At 43.7% G+C, this 20,259-nt stretch overlaps 1 protein-coding gene across 3 annotated transcripts in view; it reads left to right on the plus strand.

The window, feature by feature from the left end:
• SAE1 (SUMO1 activating enzyme subunit 1) overlaps positions 1-20,259 on the plus strand; it is a 79,597-nt gene that overhangs the window by 7,706 nt on the left and 51,632 nt on the right. For all 3 annotated transcript variants that reach the window (XM_081807181.1, XM_081807182.1, XM_081807180.1), the window contains exons 2-5: positions 8,099-8,210; positions 13,067-13,240; positions 15,165-15,307; positions 16,774-16,873. In XM_081807181.1, coding sequence (XP_081663307.1) covers positions 8,099-8,210; positions 13,067-13,240; positions 15,165-15,307; positions 16,774-16,873 — 529 coding nt within the window. The remainder of the gene's footprint in view (positions 1-8,098; positions 8,211-13,066; positions 13,241-15,164; positions 15,308-16,773; positions 16,874-20,259) is intronic.

Below are 20,259 nucleotides of genomic sequence, written 5' to 3' on the forward strand. Positions count from 1 at the left end.
TTTTTTTTTTAAAGATTTTATTTATTTATTCATGAGAGATAGAGAGAGAGAGAGGCAGAGGCAGAGGGAGAAGTAGGCTCCCCGCAGAGCGGGGAGCCTGATGCGGAACTCGATCCCAGGACCCTGGGATCATGACCTGAGCCGAAGGCAGACGCTTAACCAACTGAGCCACCCAGGCGTTCCAACCCTTTGGACTTCTAAGGCAAGAAATTGTATGCAGTATTTAGGGTGTGTATGCTTTTTTCCCCCAAAAGAGACATGGTGAAGAACTATAATCAGTTGTTGTTGTTTCGAATTTTATTTTAAGTAGGCTTCATACTCAATATGGGGCTTGAACTCAGGACCCTGATGAGTCACATGCTCTCCCGACTGAGCCAGCCAGGCACCCCAGTAATCACGGTATCTCAGTGGAGTAGTATATGTAAGGTACCTAGTTCCATGCCTCAAACCCAGTGAGCCCTCTGTAGATGGTGATTATTGCCGTCGTGGCTCCCGGGGGGCTATATACATAACATGTCGCAATGTGATTTTACATTTATTTGTGGTATTGAGAGGCAATATAACTTGAAGAGTACAGATTTTGGAGCAGTATTTCCTGAGTTGATACCTGCTTTGCCATTTTGGAGGTGTGTGATCTTCGGCAAGTTCTTTAACAACTCTGTCCTCAATATCTTAGTTTCCTGTTGCTGCTGTAACAATGACCACAAACTTAGTGGCTTAAAACAATACAAATTTATTCTCTTACAGTTCTGGAGGTCAGAAGTCTGAAATCAGTTTCACTGGGCTAAAATCAAGGTGTTGACAGGGACATGTTCCCCTGTGGAGGCTCTAGGGGAAAGTCTTTTTGCCTGACTTTTCTAGCATGTAGAAACCACCTGTGTTCCTTAGCTTGTGGCCCCTTCATTTCCAAAGCCAGCAGCATAGCATCTTCTGACCCTTCTGCCTCCCTCTTTTTTTTCTTTTTAAGATTTTATTTATTTATTTGACAGAGAGAGACACACACAGAGAGGGAACACAAGCAGGGGGAGAGGGAGAAGCAGGCTTCCCACTGAGCAGGGAGCCTGATGCGGGGCTCGATCCCAGGATCCTGGGATCCTGACCTGAGCCGAAGGCAGATGCTTAACGACTGAGCCACGCAGCGCCCCTTTTCTGCCTCCCTCTTATTAAGGACCCTTGTGATTACTTGGGCCCACCCAAGTAATAATCTAGGTTAATTTCCCCATTTCAGAATCTTAATTTAATTACACCTAAGGTCCTTTCGTCATGTAAAGTAATTTATTCACAGGTCCCAGGGATTAGAGCATGGACATCTGCAGTGGTAGGGGGGAAGGGAGGGATGGACACATTTTGTCTACTACAGCTTTCTTATCTGCAAAATGAGAGTAACAGTGCCTTTCTGGCAGAGGTTTTTATTTTTTATTTTTTTATTTGACATAGAGCACAAGCAGGGGGAGCATCAGGCAGAGGGAGAGAGAGAAGCAGGTTCTCTGCCGAGCAAGGAGCTGGACCAGGGCTGGATCCCAGGACCCTGGGATCATGACCCAAGCCGAAGGCAGACGCTGAAGGCAGACGTCCAACAGATGGAGCCACCCAGGTGCCCCTTTCTGGCAGAATTAATACACATACATTGCTTAGAACAGTGCTTGGCATACAGTAACAGCTTAATAAGTGTTACCTTTTATTTATTTATTATTATTTTTTTAATAGTATCTGTGATTTCTTTTTTTTTTTTTTTTTAAAGATTTTATTTATTTATTTGACAGAGAGAGACACAGTGAGAGCAGGATCACAAGCAGGGGGAGAGGGAGAGAGAGAAACAGGCTTCCCGCGGAGCGGGCAGCCCGATGCGGGGCTCGATCCCAGGACCCTGGGATCATGACCTGAGCCGAAGGCAGATGCTTAACGACTGAGCCACCCAGGCGCCCCTAAGTGTTACCTTTTATTATCTTATTCTTTCTAATGGCTACCTCGTTTTCTATAGTGTGTGTGCACCAGAGCAGTGTGGCCTCAGAGTCCACCTTCTGAATTGCTCTCCCTTATTATTGCCCTTATCAACTAGCTGATTATTAGCGACTTCCTAGCTGTGTATCCTTGGATAAGCTAGTGAACTTCTTTGTGCCTGTTTTCTCAGCTGCAAAAAAGGGATAAGAAGATAAACCAGCTCATAAGATTGTCATGAGGATTAAATAACATAATACATGTAAAGAGTGTGTAGCATGTAGTGAGTCTTCAATAAATGTTAGCTATTATTATTTTATTATGTACCAGATTTATGTAATTCTGCCGATGGACACTTGGATTTCTTTTGGTATATCTATTAATTCAGTACTGTTCCAGTAACAGTATACTAAGGGCCAAGCACAGTCATAGATGCTAGGGATACGATGGTTTCTGGACCTTACATTCAAATGGAGGAGGCAGTGAACATATAAACATAGAGTGTAATTCCAGATAGAAGAGGGTGTGGACATAAATTTGGATTAGGTGGCCAGTGTGGACTTCTAAGGTGGTGACAGTTGAGTTGAGACCTAAAGAATTGACTAATGCTCATGTCCTAAGGCTGGAGCCAGGCTGTAGGCAATGAGCCTGAGATGGGAGCAGTTCGCAGGGCTTTGGGTAAGGAACTTTTTTTTTTTTAAGATTTTATTTATTCATTTGAGACAGAGATAGAGAGAGCATGAGCAGGGAGAGAGGCAGAGGGAGAGGGAGAAGCAGGCTCCTTGCTGAGCCAGGAGCCCGATGTGAGGCTTGATCCCAGGACCCTGGGATCATGACCTGAGCTGAAGGCAGACGCTTAACGATCTGAGCCACCCAGGCGCCCCGGCTTTGGGTAAGGAACTTGCATAGGGAACCATTCAACGGTTTGAGCAGGAGAGGGTCATAATCTGGTTTAAAAGATCTCTCTTCCTGAGATGGGGACAGCAGATTGTAGGGGGCAAGAGTGGAAGCAGGGAGACCAGTTATAAAGCTATTGTAGTTTTGTAGGTGAGAAATGGTGGTGGCTGTGGAGGCGGAGGGAAGCGGATGGATGCTGCTGCTGTGAATAGATTTGTACATGATTTTGGTGCACACCTGAGTATTTCTGCAGGATTCATTCCTAGAAGGGGAATTGCTGCATCAGAGTATGAATAATAATAGCTGACATTTATTAAGTGCTGACTATGTGCCAGATGCTATTTTAAGTGCATTTCATGTAATTGAGCCATACATTAGCTGTAAGCTCAGGGCCTCTAGCATAGTTAAGGATTAAAAATACAAACATGATATTCACTGTTGATGGCAGCTGAATAAAAAAACCTTCCAAGCAGGGGCACCTGGGTGGCTCAGTTGGTTAAGCGTCTAACTCTTGGTTTTGGCTAAGGTCAAGATCTTGGGGTCCTGGGATCCAGCCCTGTGTAGGGCTCCCTGCTCAGCAGGGAGTCTGCTTCTCCATCTCCCTCTGCCCCTCCTCCCACTGACGCTCTCCCTCTCTCTCTCTCTCTAAATAAATAAATAAGTGAGTAAGTAAGTAAAATCTTTAGAGGTAGAAGAAAACCCCTTCCAAGCAGTCAGAGTCTAGAGCTCTGTAGGAGGTAAGGATTTTGGAGAGGCTACGTGGCTAAATGTGATTTTTTTGTCAGAGGCATTTATAAGTTGCAGTGCTCCAAGAGCTTAGAGGAGGGCGTGCTCACTTGAGTCTGCTGTGGTAAGAGGGACTTTTTGAGGAAATGGGATTTGAATTGGGGTTTGAAGTCTGGGGAAAAGCTCGACTAGGCCTAGAGAGGAAAAGAGTGTATTTCACGTGTGTGGAATGCTGTGATCTGAAGTTGGCAGGTGGGAAATGGAAGGCATGTCTGGGAGGGAGGAATCTGGTGCTGGTGGGAGAGACAGCTGGGGAAGTGGGAGACAATACTGAAGGCCTTTAAATGCCAGCTTTAGAAATTTTCTGTCAGATTTTTTTTTGAATATCGGGAACCCACCTATCACTGAACCCTTTTGGGGTTTTATTTTGTTGTTATCTTTTTTTTTTTTAAAGATTTTATTTTATTTTATTTTATTTAAAGATTTTATTTATTTATTTGAGAGAGAGAATGAGAGAGAGAGAGCAGGAGAGGGGGGAGGGTCAGAGGGAGAAGCAGACTCCCCGCCGAGCAGGGAGCCCGATGCGGGACTCGATCCTGAGACTCCAGGATCATGACCTGAGCCGAAGGCAGTCGCTTAACCAACTGAGCCACCCAGGCGCCCTTTAAAGATTTTATTTATCTGAGAATGAGAGAGAGAGCACATGAGAGGGGGGAGGGTCAGAGGGAGAAGCAGACACCCTGCTGAGCAGGGAGCCCGATGCGGGACTTGATCCAGGGACTCCAGGATCATGACCTGAGCTGAAGGCAGTCGCTTAACCAACTGAGCCACCCAGGCGCCCCCATTTTTTGTTTTTTAAAGATTTTTATTTGTTTGAGAGATGGGGGGAGAGCTCACGAGTAGGGGGAGGGGCAGAGGGAGAGAGACAAGCAGACTCCCTGCTGAGTGTGGAGCCCAACGATGGATCCTAGGACCCTGAGATCCTGAGCTGAACCTAAAGTCAGACGCTTAAGAGTCTGAGCCACCCACATGCCCCTTGTTTTTTGTTATAAGTAGACTTCATGCCTAGCATGGAGCCCAGTGTGGGGCTTGAACTCACAACCCTAAGATCAAGACCTGAGCTGAGATCAAGAGTCGGACATCTAGCCGACTTAGCCACCCAGGCGCCCTGTCACCGAGCCCTTTGGTAATAATTAGGGTAATGGGGTTGAGAAGTTCAGTAAGTCCAAGTAACATCTATTGAGCATCCATTATGTGCCAGGGATTATGCTAGATGCTTTTGCACACACATTTTGCCAGGTTGTTAAGGAGATTAATCGACATGAAATCACATTTGGTATCCTCATTTTACAGATGAAAAAACTGAAGTTTAGAGTGATTGTGCGGCTTGTCCAGATCACCCAGTTGGGAAGTGGTAGAATTCAAACCTAATTCTTCAGACCTAGAGGGCATTTAGTGATTGGCAGTGCCCATTGCTGAAAGAACAGCAAAGAGAACAGAGCCTGAGAAGAATTTAGTGGGTGTAGGGATTAGAGGCCTATTGTTTGAAGATAAAATTTCCCAGGGGAGAGCTGGGCTATTCTAGCTGTATCCTTGAAGTACTGGAGCAGCCAAACAGGACAAAAAACCCGGAACTTGGCACCCTGGAATTCCAGGTGGGGCAGTATTGGGTCCAGGTGAAGGGAAGACTTATAGATTAACAGTGACAGCAGAGGTCTGGAAGGTACAGCTAAATGCAAGGGTGCTCAGCCTTGCTGATATCCAAAGGTTTGGTATGTGTACTCTTTTTGGAAACATTGTCTATTATATGCGCTGATTCTGGAGGGATAGGAGCTCCTCTGGAAAGTCACATAGCTTTTCTTCCTCCTTCCACCCACTGGTATAAATCTCTGATAAGCGTAGTACTCATTGCTAGCATCTCTGTTATTTACCTTGCTTGTATTTTGTAAGCCCTCTTCCCAATTCCCTTCTATTGTAGTGAAGTGGAATTGTCACTTGAAAGGCTTGTGTCTGCTAGCCTGTGGTTGGCAGTGGAAGAGCCCGATAATGGAGAAGCTGAAACCCAGACATACGCCTTTGAAGGAAATATTGTCAGTATACTCCACCCGCCCGCCCCATTTTACCCTTGGGTTGTATTAGCGAAAGAAATCCAGTATCTGGGGCTCCTGGGTGGCTCAGTCGTTAAGCGTCTGCCTTCGGCTCGGGTCATGATCCCAGGGTCCTGGGATTGAGCCCCGCGTCGGGCTCCCTTCTCAGCGGGAAGCCTGCTTCTCCCTCTCTCACTCCCTCTGCTTGTGTTCCTTCTCTCGCTCTGTCTCTCTCTGTCAAATAAATAAATAAATCCTTTAAAAAAAAAAAAGAATCCAGTATCTGCTAGTATCAAGAATCAGTGCAGGATCCTATTTTGTCAGCCACCATCCTCGTTAAAGATTTCTAGTCTAATTACATGCAAGTATCCATAATTATTAGTACCATTTTTAGAAGAACTTCTACATGTTCTCCCTAATACTAGTGCAAGTTGAAAATCGACTCATTTCATAAAGTTTTAAAAAAATTTTATTCATTTATTTGCCAGAGAGAGAGAGTGAGCGAGCACAAGTAGGGTGAACGGTAGGCAGAGGGAGAAGCAGGCTCCCCCCTGAGCAGGGAGCCCGACGCAAGAGCTCCATCCCAGGACCCCAGCATCACGACCTGAGCTGAAGGCACACACTTTACCAACTGAGCCACCCAGGCGTCCCCTCATTTCATAAATTAAGAGCAAACTCCTTGGCCAGCCAAACTTGAATTTATGTGAGATTGTTCTTAGTTCTCACTGATACTTTTCAGTGTGAAATAGTCATACATTTGCTGCAAAAATATTAATGGGTTTGATTATAGGGTACTGCCCAAGATCCTGATGGGGTTTCATAATAAATGATGTAAATTCTGTTTCTTTTTTCAAATCCAAAAGATTGTGATTCTGAAACCCTCTGGTTCAAGGAATTTCAGATATGATACCATGGACCTATACTGCCTTTCACTGACCTCGGAGTTAAGTCCAGACTTCTTTTTTTTTTTTTTTAATGGAACTGCATGCAGGGTGTGGATTTTCTTTTCTTTCTTTTTTTTTTTCTTTTTAATTTTTTAATCAGAGCGAGAGAGCGAGCACAAGCAGGGGGAGTGGCAGGCAGAGGGAGAAGCAAGCTCCCTGCTGAGCAAGGAGCCTGATGGGACTCGATCCCAGGACCTTAGGATTATGACCTGAGTCGAAGGCAGCTACTTAACTGGCTGAGCCACCCAGGCATACCCAGACTACTTCTTTTTTTTTTTTTTAAAGATTTTATTTATTTTAGAACACATGCATGAATGTGTGGAGGGAGGAACAGAGAAAGAGGGAGGGAGAGGGACAAGCAGACTCCTCACTGAGCATGGAGCCCATCTCAGGGCTCAGTCTCAAAACCTCGAGATCCTGACCTGAGCTGAAATCAAGAGTCAGTTGCCCAACTGACTTGAGCCATCCAGGCTCCACTAAGTCCAGATTTTTTGAGACAGCTGGACCTCTGACTACCTTTTTTTAAATCTCATCTTTTGTGACTTTACAGACTAGAATGATCCAAACACTTTCCAAATACACCCTCTTTCATGCCACTCTGTTTTTGCTCATACTACCCCTTTTCACCTTTTCTTCTGCTGTCATACTAGTCCAAGCCTTCATTCTCGCTCTCCTTAACTCTGACACTCTTCCCCCTCCAAGAGTCCATCCCCCCATGGCTTTCTATTGTGCTTAGATAAAATTCAGCCCTTACAGTGCCTGTAAGAGCCTTCATGATGTGGCCCTGGTTCTGTGACCCACCTCCTACTGTTCTTCCCTTTGCTCACTATTCTTCAGCCAGTGTCCTTTCTGTCTCCAAAACATGCCAAGCACTCCTCTGCTTCAGGGCTTTTATACTTGCCATTTTTGTACTTGCTCTTCTCCCAAATATGTGTATATTCGTCCTTCATTTCATTTTGATTTTTGCTCAGCACCTTCTCAGAAAGGTCTTCATGATCAGTCTGAGTAAAATAGCATCCTCCATCATTCTTGATCTATATCCTGCTTGATTTTCATCACTTTTTTTGTTGTTGTTCTAAGTAAGCTCTTCTACACCCAACGTGGGGCTTGAACTTGTGACCCTGAGATCAAGAGTCACTCTACCAACTGAGCCAGCCAGGCCTCCCTGACTTTCATCACTTTTTGACATAATCCTATATCTTTGTCTATCTCGTCCATAAAATAAAAGCTCCAGGAGGGCAGGGAGTATGTCTGTCTTGTTCACTGCTGTATTTCTATATCTTAAAAGGGTGCCTGGCATAGTAGGTGCTCAATAAATATTTGTTGAATGAATTGTTCTTTGCAGGATGGATTAGAGCCTGTCTCTTTGCTAGATTTTAGGCCATGATGCTTCCTTGCATTTAATGCAAACCGAAATTACTTCACTGTTATTTTGACTTGTTTTTCAATGATTCGGGGAAACTTCCACTGTCCTCTGTCACCTGGTTAACAGTGTCTGCCTTATAGGCTGCGGGCCTCCCGGGTGCTTCTTGTCGGCATGAAAGGACTCGGGGCTGAAATTGCCAAGAATCTCATTCTGGCAGGAGTGAAAGGACTGACCATGTTGGATCCTGAACAGGTGAGATGTTCGGTCACCTCATCACTCTTCCTTCACGGTCTCCCCTCTTCAGTATGAAACCCTTGGAGGTTTTGTGAATCCCTACGTGCCCCTGCAGGCTGTGAATGGAGGACTGGCATTAGTGGAGCTGTGGCCTTTGGCCTCATGGCACTGGCATGACCTAGGTGGTCGACCAGTGAGACTCCTGTCTCCTCCTAGAGCTTACCTGTCGGTAAAGTGTAGTTAATCTCTCCCTTGGAGGGTGAGCTAGCTTTCGGTATAGCTAGCTTTCACAGCCCCAGTGATTCTGCTTTAGAAGGTCTGAGATGTGGCTCAGGAATATATACATTTGAAAGGTATCCCAGGAGAGCTTCACTGTAGACCGTACATAGCCATTAGTTTGGAAAACAGTGGATCAGAGAGAATGGATGCAGACTGCTTAGCATGGTGCTGGCACATAATGAACATCCGGTAATTAATAATTATATGACATACCATTTAATTGATAATATAATAGTCTTTCTCATCTCCTATGTAGATTTCTCTGACCAGTTTTTCCAAGGTGAAAATAACTTCTTTCTTTATATTCTCATGCTTCAATGTTTTTTCTTTTATAGAAGATTTCAAATATATACAAAAGTAGAGAGAATAACATTTGACACCCCATCTATCTGACTTCTACAGATAACTATATATATATATATTTTTTTGGTCTGTATTTTTTGGGATGGTATTTTAAAGCAAATTCTAGAAATCATGTCGTTGTTCTTTAAGGTAAAATACTTGAAAGGTTGTATCATCACATGATACTATTTGTGTCTTTCCTTTTAGGCAATGAACATGCTAAGTAGCACACAGAGTGAGGTATGGGCTCTGTGGAAGAAAGCAAATGTTGATGAAACTTTTTAAAGCTCATCTCCTTTGGGTTTCAGAGAAAAGTAATATAAGGATTTAAAAAAAATTCTCCTGCAATGAAGAGAAACGTGGGTTAGCTCACTTAATATCACAGTCACAAATTGATTTTTGACTTGAATTCAAAACCTTCTAAGGAAAGAAAATTCCTGCAAGCAAACTGCCAGATTATTAACCGGCTGAACACTTGCAGTTTTGACATCTCCCCAACCACAGTGCCCCCTAGAGGTGTTTGGAGGGAGAATTTGTTTGCAGTGTAGAGAGGGTCAGAGCGGAGAGCCAGGGAAGGATGGTTCCCCAAATGTGAAGGCCCTCGGTGTGGGAAAATGAAACCAGATGGGGATGATGACTTCCTCATCTGGTTGCGAGAGTCTGAGAATGGGGAACGATGATATAATACTGAGGCGTGTGTGATGGAGTGTTGTTGCTGCCTCAGGACAGTGGGTGCCACCCAGTGCTGGAGTGAACAGGCTGACCGTTATCCGTCTTCCACCTACCTTCCACTGCAAAGCCTAATTCCTCTGACTGGTTTTCAAGGCCTAACACAGTGGTTCTCAGTCCCATCTGTGCTTTGAGTATTTGGGGGAATTGTTAAAAATAAAAGTTCTCCAGATGAGTCTAAAAGTCAGGGAGGGTTGAGAACCACTGACTTCGTGTAACCTGGGCCCAGTGAACTTACCCAGCCAGACTCCCACCTCATAAATTTATGGACACACTTTGGTTGTTCTGCCTTTTGCAGTTTGCTTGTGCTTTTTAACCCCCAGACTAGGAACATCCCAGGGAGACCATGCTACCTAGTGCAAAAGCTCTGGAATTTTGCAGACTTGGACTCAAATCCCACCCCTTCAAGCTGGGCGAGAGGCTTAACCTCTCAGGGACTCATTTGCTATCTATCTATCTTTATTTTTTCTAGTAATCTCTGTACCCAGTGTGGGGCTCAAACTTGCAACGCTGAGATTAAGAGTCTCATGTTCTACCAACTGAGCCAGGCAGGTGCCCCTCAGTTTGCTCATCTGTAAATCAAGGATGTTAATTCCTGCCCTTCAGAGTTCAGAGTGTTTTATTTTGTTTACATCAACAAATACCCAAGAGTACCTGCTGGCTACCCTATCTAGACACTTGTGATACAAAGATGCACAAAATTTGGTTCCCATTCTCAAGGTTTCTTTAGAAACCAGAGCAGGCTTCTTGACTCAGGTTGTGATAGGGGGACACAAAAGGCTTCCTGGAGCTGTGATCTTAGCTGAGGCTTAAGGAACAAGTAGAGATTTCTCAAGTGGGGCTGTGTTTTAGGCAGGAAACATTAGCAGTGGCATAGAACAGCATGGTAGAAATAGAATATAGCAAGCAGTGCTATTTGGTGTTTTTAGAATGAGAAGCCCAAGATGAGGGGGTGGTGTCCAGGTTGTAGGTAAGGTCTAAATCGTGAAGGCCCTGCTAGTAAGCCTTGCTGTAAGCTTGTACTCCTCCTCTGGGTGGCAAGGATTCATTAAAGAGTTTCAAATGTGGGATGGGTGACCTGGTCGATTTCAGGCCTTCTGTAGAACAGTAGTTACTGTATATGATTTGCACAAGATACAGGACAGAAGACCACTTAGAAGGCTGCTTTAGTTGGTTAGGTGAGAGATGAAAAGGGTCTGAGTAATAGCACTAGTGATAGAAAAGACAAGAAGCACATAAGAGGTGAAAAATACAAGGTGGTAGAATCAGTAGGATCATATACAGGAGCATAGGGAAAGCAAGGAATCACTGTAGTAGCAGATACTTCCTGAAGGTGCTGGATACTGTTCTAAGAGCTGTAGTTGTATCTCATTTAGTTCTCACAACTCTGAGATGGAGGCATTGTCATCCCTATTTTACAGATAAGAAAAAAGAGGAAAGGGAAGTGAATTGGTGGCCCACTCAAGGTCATAGTAGTTGGTGGTATGACCAGCACCCAGGGAGTCTGACTGTTAGTAGAGCCCATGCTCTTAGCCACCTCGTCAGGTGGCTGTTACCAAGGACATAACAAGAATATAAAGATTGGGGTTCCTGGCTCAAGTAATTGGATGGTTTGTTGGCAGGCTCATCAGTTGACCAAAAGAATAGTCAAATATGAATATTCAGGAGGAAATATCTGGTGGGCAGTTTAATGCAAGACTCTGATGGATCTGTTAGCAGTCTGTACCAGTAAGAACAATTTGAGAAATAACCAGCAGAAATTAAAAGTAGTGAGTATGGAGCTATGCAGAGCAAAAAGGTGAGTGATTCTGAGATGGAATCCTGGGGACACCACACCCAAGAGGGTCCATGTAGAGACTGGATGTCCGGTGAGGGAAGAGCAGAGCAATACAAATAGAGTGATTATAGTAAGTGTACTGTTTTTATTAATCTCATTTTGCATGTGATTCCTATATACTTGTTCAAGGTCACACAGTTAAGTAAGTGGTTGACCTAGGATTTGAATCGAAGATTTGAATTCAACTTGAATTGTTCCAGAGCCTTGCTCTTAACCACTACGATGTACAGCCTCTCAGTATGTAATGAGTTCCCTGAAGAAGTAGGACAGGATGGGTCGAGGATATTGTTAGCGGGCTGGCCTTGAATGAGAGGAAGATGAGCTCATTTTCTTGAAAGAAAGGTAGTAAGGGAGAGTATGTGCTGTGGATAGTTGGCTGGAGGAGAGGAGGGAGATTACTTGTGTCTTGGTGAAGGTAGCAAGGTCATACTGGAGATTAATCGTCAAAATAGATGTTTGGTGTGTGAACAAATGCTGTGAACAGAATGGGATCTGTAATCCTACTGGCAGCTGTCAGGTGATTTTATTATCTGTCTTTGAGGCTCTCTGCTGACATCCAGCCTTGTGGGTGAAATGCTCACTTTGTTCCAGCCCTACTCATCTCTCCTCCTTTCTGAATTTAGTTCAATTTAAGAGTTAATTTCAGGCATTCTTAATTGTGCCTGATGTTGGCACTGGTCTGATTTTATTTATTTACTTATTTTTAAAGTTTATTTATTTATTTATTTTAGTAATCTCTATACCCAACATGGGGCTTGAACTCACGACCCCAAGATCAAGAGCTGTGCACATTCTTTTTTTTTTTTTTAAGATTTTATTTATTTATTTGAGTGAGAGAGACAGCACATGAGAGGGGGGAGGGTCAGAGGGAGAAGCAGACTCCCTGCTGAGCAGGGAGCCTGACGTGGGACTCGATCCAGGGACTCCAGGATCATGACCTGAGCCGAAGGCAGTCGCTTAACCAACTGAGCCACCCAGGCGCCCCAGTGTGCACATTCTTTTGACTGAGCCAGCCAGGTGTCCCTCACTGGTCTGATTTTAAACCAGTTGTAGGCAGGGACTACATCCTTTATTGATTTATTTATTTTTTTAAAGATTTTATTTATTTGATAGAGTACAAGCAGGGGGAGTGGCAGAGGGAGAAGCAGGCTCCACGCTGAGAAGGGAGCCTGCCTTGGGACTCAATCCTAAGGGCTCAATCCTAGGATTCTGATCCCAGGATTCTGGGATCATGACCTGAGCCGAAGGCAGATGCTCAACCGACTGAGCCACCCAGGCGCCCCAGGGACTACATCCTTTAAACTACTATTGTTTGTCTCCAAATGCTTAAAATTGGGAACGTAGTAGGTATTGTAAATTCTTACCACTGATAATTATGTCATTTTATTAGCAGTTACAAATTTAAGTGAAAGAAGAAAGTGTGGACTTTTCTGTTTAGAGTGAATTTTCTTTATAAACACAAGGGGGTGCTCTTTAACTATCAATGCCAAGTAAAAAAAAGTTAAATGTCTCTATAAAGTCTCTGAAGGAATGAGTGTAGGGAGTCTGCATTAGGCAAATTCCTGCAAGAACAATAATACAATTAGATGGTAGATATTTTAGTTATCCTTTAAAATGGAAAGGTTTGTTGTTCTTGAGAATTTGTTTTCCCCCCACAATTCAAGTATTAAAAAAATATTATTTCTAGGTATCTCCAGAAGACCCTGGAGCTCAGTTCTTGATCCGTACTGGATCTTTTGGCCGCAACAGGGCTGAAGCCTCTTTGGAGCGGGCCCAGAATCTCAACCCCATGGTGGATGTGAAGGTGGACACTGAGAATATAGAAAAGAAGCCGGAGTCATTTTTCACTCAGTTTGACGCTGTAAGTTTCATAAAGAGTGTAAAGTCTTTAGGCTCAGTACATTGCCTGCGTGGTCTCAAGTCTGACCTTGCCTTAGTGTGTGCGCCTTACTAGCACATTGCCTTGCCATGTGGAATGTGGTGGTAGTAGATCCAGTCTGTTGGATCTGCTGTAGCTGTTTGTGACTTGCTGTCTGCTGCTTTCTTCTTTGAGCATATGTTCCCTTACACCAGGTTTCATCATTGGTGTTCTGTACTCCTTCCAGAATCTTTCCATATAGCTTTGATACATTTTACTGCAAGTGTTTTCTCCGGAAAACAAGTTGGTGGTTAATTTCTGTAGTAGAGGCATTTTTTTTTGTTAGAAATATCAAACTACAGCTTGTGTTTTGTCTTAAAAAAAGAGCACACCTGATCTTGGTCTGTCTGTCTCTTTCACACAGCCACTTTGACCGTGTTGCCATGGATAACTAGACAAATTCACTGTAGTCATAAGCCAAGTGAGGCATATCCAGCCTCATTTGGTTTCACTGCCAGATCTATGCAGAGGTGAAAGGATAAGTTAAATTCTGTTTCAGCATTTGTGACCTTTCAGACATGGTTCCCTGTACCCAGGAAAAGCTAAACAAATGTTGGATAACCATGAAATAGTCACAGATGATCTACTTGTTTTTTAAATGAGAGGCCTATTACATGAGAGGTTAGAATTTCGGCTGGGTAGTTTGTTTTTCCACACTGTTTTATTTCATATGTGCATCTGTTCAGATATGTGCTTGCAATGATGGATCATCTGTGCATTTTGTCTTCTTTTTAATTTAATTCATTCTATTTTGTAACTCCCAAGTATTGGAACATTTTCTGTTTGGACAAACCTCTTCTCTTCATTTCTTTATCCATAGTAACCACATTTGGTTAATTCTAGGTGTCCCTTGCATTTCTAGCACTTAGAGGGTTTGTTAGAACTGAAGCACCGGGGCAGTTGGTTGTATAAAGCACGCGCATGGGGCGAGGATCAGTGTCTCATGGGCTACCTGTGACTGGACCTCTTAGGTTTTACCCTCAGTTTTGACTCTGCAGGATTCCATTTGGTCAATGTTGCATGTTCAGCTGTGACTGTCTTGCCTTTTAGATTTGATTTTTTTCCTTGGGTGTTTTCATGTTCAGAAGAAAACATGTGCAATTTTCAGAAGTTGTCTTCGTGACCCTTATCACAAAGGTTTTCCTGAAAAGATGGTGTTTTATGCAGTAAAACTTAGCTATTTCCAGTACCTCAACTTTTTGGAACACAACCTAGAGGCCTCAGAGCAACATTGATAATTCCAGTGAGTGAATCACCGGTTCATTGTCTACGTCTGAATGGAAGGTCACTTGGTGTGTAACCTTTTCTTTTGTCCTTAAATTCAGATAAAGTTTCACGTTGAAAACTGTGGAAAACTAATCTCAACAGGACTTGTTTATCTTCTTTATCTTAACATATCAATCAAAACAAGGAGGGAAAAATGCCCTCGTATTTAAATATGACCCTTGGGTCACTTAAAACTGGTTTTGCTTCTCGTGATAGCTTATTCGGATTTTAATAGATTAAATAATTTAGAAATAACTTAGACTAAATTATTACTGTCTTTTCCCTTTTCACAAAAACTTTGAGGTGTGGTTTATATTTGTTCATAGAACAGGGGAAATAAATTCATTGAATGGCTTTTACTTTCTAGTTGCACCCATTTTGTTTTGATTGCAGAAAGTGGAAGTCTCGCAATTTACATTTCTAGTGAAACCTGCAACTTTTCTTTTGTCTTCTAACCATAGGATCCAAAGAACCTGTTATTCCAGTTTGAAACTGGCTTTAGACATGCCCAGAGAGACTGTTCATTAAGATTTATTTAGACATCAGGGCAATGATTCACATTTTGTAAAACTCACACCCAGCCAATTCTATCTTTCTGCAGGTTTGTCTGACTTGCTGCTCCAGGGATGTCATAGTCAAAGTTGACCAGATCTGTCACAAAAATAGCATCAAGTTTTTTACAGGAGATGTTTTTGGCTACCATGGATACACATTTGCCAATCTTGGAGAGCATGAATTCGTAGAGTAAGTTTTGGGAGAGGAGGGGAGAATGTAACATTTTCAGAAAAAAATACAGTTTTATTCACCAGTAGGAAACAACCCATCTAAGGAAAGTATGCTTAGAACATTTGGAAACCAGTTCATTAACAGCCTACTGATTATATAGGTTGTGTGTTCAGAATTGTAGGAGATGTGGCCCTTGTTTTCAAAATAATGGTCTAATCTAAAGCAGAGTTCTTACGGTAGTCAAATATACCACGTGGGTATTTGATCAGCCTGGACTTCAGTTGGTGAAACCACACCTATGTAGGGGAGGCTTGCTTGGATTGTAAACACGTGTTCCTCAGTTTTGGCTTCTGTGTTTTCAGGTTGATAATAAAATGAGTACGAAATAGTTAAGATGGGTAACTCTGAAGGCACAGTCAGCCAAAGTCTGTCTTGGAAAAGCTGCAAAGTCCAGAGACTGCTCTGGTGTAACAAACAGACCTTATCCTCTCAGTTTGAATATCAAGGTTGCAGACGGTGGTGATTCTCACATGATGGGACCTGCAGTGGTTTGAACTTATAGCTTCTAGATGAAAGGTGGCGGATGATACCAGTATTATTAAAACTATCTGCACTGGGTTTTTGGCTGTTATTTCTGACTACCTCCCTTGCTAATAGGTAAAGAGAGATCCTGTGTGGTAGGTGAAGCTTCCTACCAAGAGTCAAGAATTGCTTTGTTTTGTTCAGCTTCTTAGGCAGATCACTGAAATTTCTCTGGTCTGCAAATATCTTGTCTGTAAAATTGAGATGGGGGAAGGACAGACATGTTCAAGATCTCTCATAACTTTGGCATTTTATGGCTTTCAGAAACTCTGTAGTTTCTTGGGTACACTATAAACGGATGGAGAAGTCATAATAGAGAAAAGCAGGCCAGATTATTTTAATGTGAGGTCCCCATGGCAGAGGGGAGAACTTAAGTTTGGCTCTATTTCATGATTCAAGTGAAATTTAAAAAGCTTGTTGAGAGCTTACTTTGCACTAGGCAGTGTATGCTAAGTAATTCGTTATTTCTCATCTTAAAATAATTCTGTCAGAGATTATTATTCCTACATAGTGGGTAATTGATTTATCAGGTAATCATTGGCCACTTTGGGATTTGAACCCACTCAGATACACCTGACTGCAAAGCTTTTGCTCTTTTTTTTTTTTTTTTTTAAAGATTTATTTATTTTAGAGAGGGTGCACAATGTGATGGGGAAGGGGCAGAGGGAGAGGGAGAGAACCTCAAGCAGACTCCCTGCTGAGCGTGGAGCCCAATGCAGCTGTTGGATCCCACGACCTTGAGCTGAAACCAAGAGTCAGACGCTTAACCCGATGAGCCACCCAAGCACCCCAGGCTTTTGCTCTTAGCCACCATCCTATCGCGTGAGCTGGTGATGCTCTTCTTGTTCTAATGGCATGATTCAGAGGGTAGAGCTCAATTCCCTTCCCTTGTCACTCTCTAGGGAGAAAACCAAAGTTGCCAAAGTTAGCCAAGGGGTAGAAGACGGACCTGATACCAAGAGAGCAAAGCTTGATTCATCTGAAACGACTATGGTCAAAAAGGTATGTGTACTGTGAGGGGGTCAAAGATCAGAAACCTTGGAGCCTTGTTGGGGACAGGCGGTCACAACTGCAAGCAGGGGAAGCAAGCATGTAGTCTTGAAGGGAGGGGTTTGGACAAGCCCGGCCAGTGCTTGTCCAACTTAAAGGGGGGGAGGGGTAGCTGCTGCTTAGTGCCAGCCAGCTGTTGCCATGAAGGAATATGGACCCAGTGATGCCAGGTGTCAATTTTTAACAGAATCAGAAATACAGATTTTTTTTATAGGTTCTGTCCCAAACTTTTTTTTTTTTTTTTTAAGATTTTATTTTTTTGGAGAGAGCGCACGCACGCACAAGCCGCACAATCAGGGGGAGCGGCAGGCAGAGGGAGAAGCCGGCTCCCCGCTGAGCAGGGATCAATGCAGGGCTCGATTCTGGCACCCTGGGATCATGACCTGAGCTGAAGGCAGACACTTAACTGCCTGAGGCACCCCAGGCGTCCCAGGACCAAACTTTTTAATACTGGCTACCTATTCACTTTGGTTTGAATGCTGTTCCTTTCACCCCGTGGAGGCTAGAGAGGACATGCCTGCAGGACTTACTTGGTGTGGGGGCCAAGTGGAGCCTCTAGTATCTGGAGCAGTATCAGAACGACTGTTTTGGAGCAAAGGCCATCCCTCTTGCATAAAAGAAAGTTTTTTGGATAGACAGACAATTTAGGGAAGTCCTACCTAAGTGGGCAGGAAGACAGTTTAAGCTTGAATTGTTTATGCTTTGCTTCTTTAAAATGAAGTATTCGGGGACAGCTTTCCACCAGATAACCTTTTAAGAAGAAAGGCCTCAATGTTGACAAGTGTTATCGTCCGGTGTGTATTTTTTAACATAGTTTTTAGGGGCTTAGGCTCTACTGGAGTTGGTGCAGTGATTTAAATTCATTTTACAGAGAGAGCAGGGACTCGGAAGGGGATGATCTCCACAGCCAGTGTTGGAATCTGAGAAGGGAGTCATGCAATGGGGGAGACAAGATGAAGGGGCCAGAATTGGTTTTGTCCAACTGAGGAAAGGCATGACCGAGTCCATATTTACTCTTTGCTTTGTAGATTTAAATATTGAGAAAGAAAAACAGCTGGGCAGAGCTTCGAGTTAAAATTGCTGTAAAGGGGGGATTCTAAGAGTGCAGAAACCACAAGAGAGACTGCAGAAACCACAGAAGTGGAACTCGTTGAGTTTCCAGCAAGGCTGCGCAGGAGATTTTTGTTTTCTTGCTCTTTATGTTTGTATTGGAAGAGTTTGATTGCTGTGAGTGTGATACAGAGGAATTATTAAGCCCTAATTTTAGTGTCTATTCACAGGACCATAATTACCCAGAGTGAACATTGGTGTTTTGGCCAAAACTTGGGTCCTTTTCTTTCTCCCTTCTTTTCTTTCTTTTTGAGGCCCAGTCAAGCTTTATCTGAATAGCTCCGTGAGTTTGGTGGGGGGAGATAAATTGTTAACTAAGGAGGAGTACAAAAGCATCTTTGTGGGTGCTGTCAATTTATAAATCACACCCTTTTACAAGTGTGACACTTGGCCTTGGTGTGAAGGGTTTTATGGCTTAAGGGCCTTCTCTGATTGAGGCGGGGTCGCTCACATTCAAATGGGGAGAGCGCCTAGCTTTGTTAGCCCTTCACAGCTGGAAGTTTCTCCCGGAGTCAATACTGATGGTGCCCACTGGGGCGGATCTGGAAACCGCTCTGGGGAGCCACTTTATCTAGCTATGAGGAGAATGTGGGCAGCCCGGGCAGGCACCCGGTGGCCTTCGCGTACCATTCCTTGGGCTCTTCAGTCACAGAGCTCTTTGTGCGGCCTCTTCCTCCAGGGGCCGAATTTGAAGGTATCAAAATATTCCCCAGCTGACATTGTTAGTCAGCTGTTTCGCTTGGACAATTCAGGCGTGGATTCCAACCCCGAGCCCTTAAAGTTGCGAGGCATTCAGTGCATTCCTGATGACAATCCCTGGGATTCCAAACCTTGTCTTTGTGCGGCCTCACTAAGAACACTGCGGAAGGACGGGCTTGAACTGGGTTTGGGCTCTGGCTTTGCCACCTTATGATAACAGGCCTTGTCCATTTTGGCAGAGACTGCTCCTTGGATTTTGAAGTTTTCTTCCAACTCAAAAATTCCTTCATTGAGATTATGCCCCTTCGCCTAAATTGTACAGAATAGGTAGTTGGGTTATGCTCAAAGTGCAGGATGGGGGTGGGGAGGCAACCACTTCCTATTTCCTGTGAAAGGTTTCTGGTTAGGGTTCCCTCCCCGCCCCCCCCCCCTTTTCCTTAGGTTCAACCAAATGTTGTATAGCCACTTTTGCTTCAAGGTACACATTGTGCTCCTAAATTAGAAATGTTAAAAAACAAAGAGGAAAAATAGAGCTTGTGGTTTTCACACCGCTTAGGAGGATACTGGGCCTTTCTAACACATGTGTCGTCATGATAAATACAAGAGTGGGAGAATGCTTAGCCCAGAGGTAGGTGCTCAGTCGTTGGCTTCCTGTGGTGCCCAGGAAAAGTTATGAGACAGATTTCATCAGGATCAGGTTTTGGGCACAAGCCTAATAGAGATATCAGCGCAAAGTAGGTAAAGGAGAGGGCAGTAATTTTGTGATAAGGAAGTGTCCAGAAAGGTTTCCCAGAGGAAGAGTTGTTAAGAGTTGGTGCATGAAGGAGAGTTTGCCAAGCACCGAAGCCAGGACCGGCATTTAGCCACAGGAAATGGGATCAACTGAAAGCACAGACGTAGGAACAGAGTGACTCTGGTTTCCCTCACCCTGAAACAGCCAGGTCTTTCTGTATCTGTGAGTTGCAAAATGCCTACTGTGTGCAAGGCATTCTGTTGGGTGCAGGGAAGCGCATCCAGTCCTATTGTCTTTATTTACGGCTGCCGCCGAAGCTAAGAGAAGTTCCTTGACTTGCCTGAGATCCTGTAGCTGTGTTAAGAGGGAGTGGAGGGGGAGGACATAGACGGTGGCTGAGGGCACAGGCTTGCCCTGCCTCCTAAAGGGTGACTCCCCCTTGGAGTTTCTAGGATAATTTGAAGTTTTATGGGGATGATGGGATAAAATACATGAAAATTGGGACCTTTCTGGAAAAGCCTTCAGGATAAAAGGCCACCCTCATGCTCGCATGCTGCTGCTCATGTTTCTTTATTGTTAAGGGCTGCCAGACACAGTAGATGCCTGGTGGTGGTTACTCTGCATCACAGCTCTTTAAAAATTAAACATAACAAAGGATTTGTTCATGACATGCTAAGAAATACAGATTTAATTTTACCTCTGTTTCTGAAATAGTAAGGGACTAATTTGGGCACTGTTAATACTCTTGCATGAATCAGTTGTGAAATTCCACAATTGAGTAGTGATTCATTATTTT

This window comes from Leptonychotes weddellii, chromosome 16 (genome assembly GCF_054177405.1).
Source record: "Leptonychotes weddellii isolate Sample4059 chromosome 16, ASM5417740v2, whole genome shotgun sequence".
In the NCBI taxonomy this organism is placed as follows: Eukaryota; Metazoa; Chordata; class Mammalia; order Carnivora; family Phocidae; genus Leptonychotes; species Leptonychotes weddellii.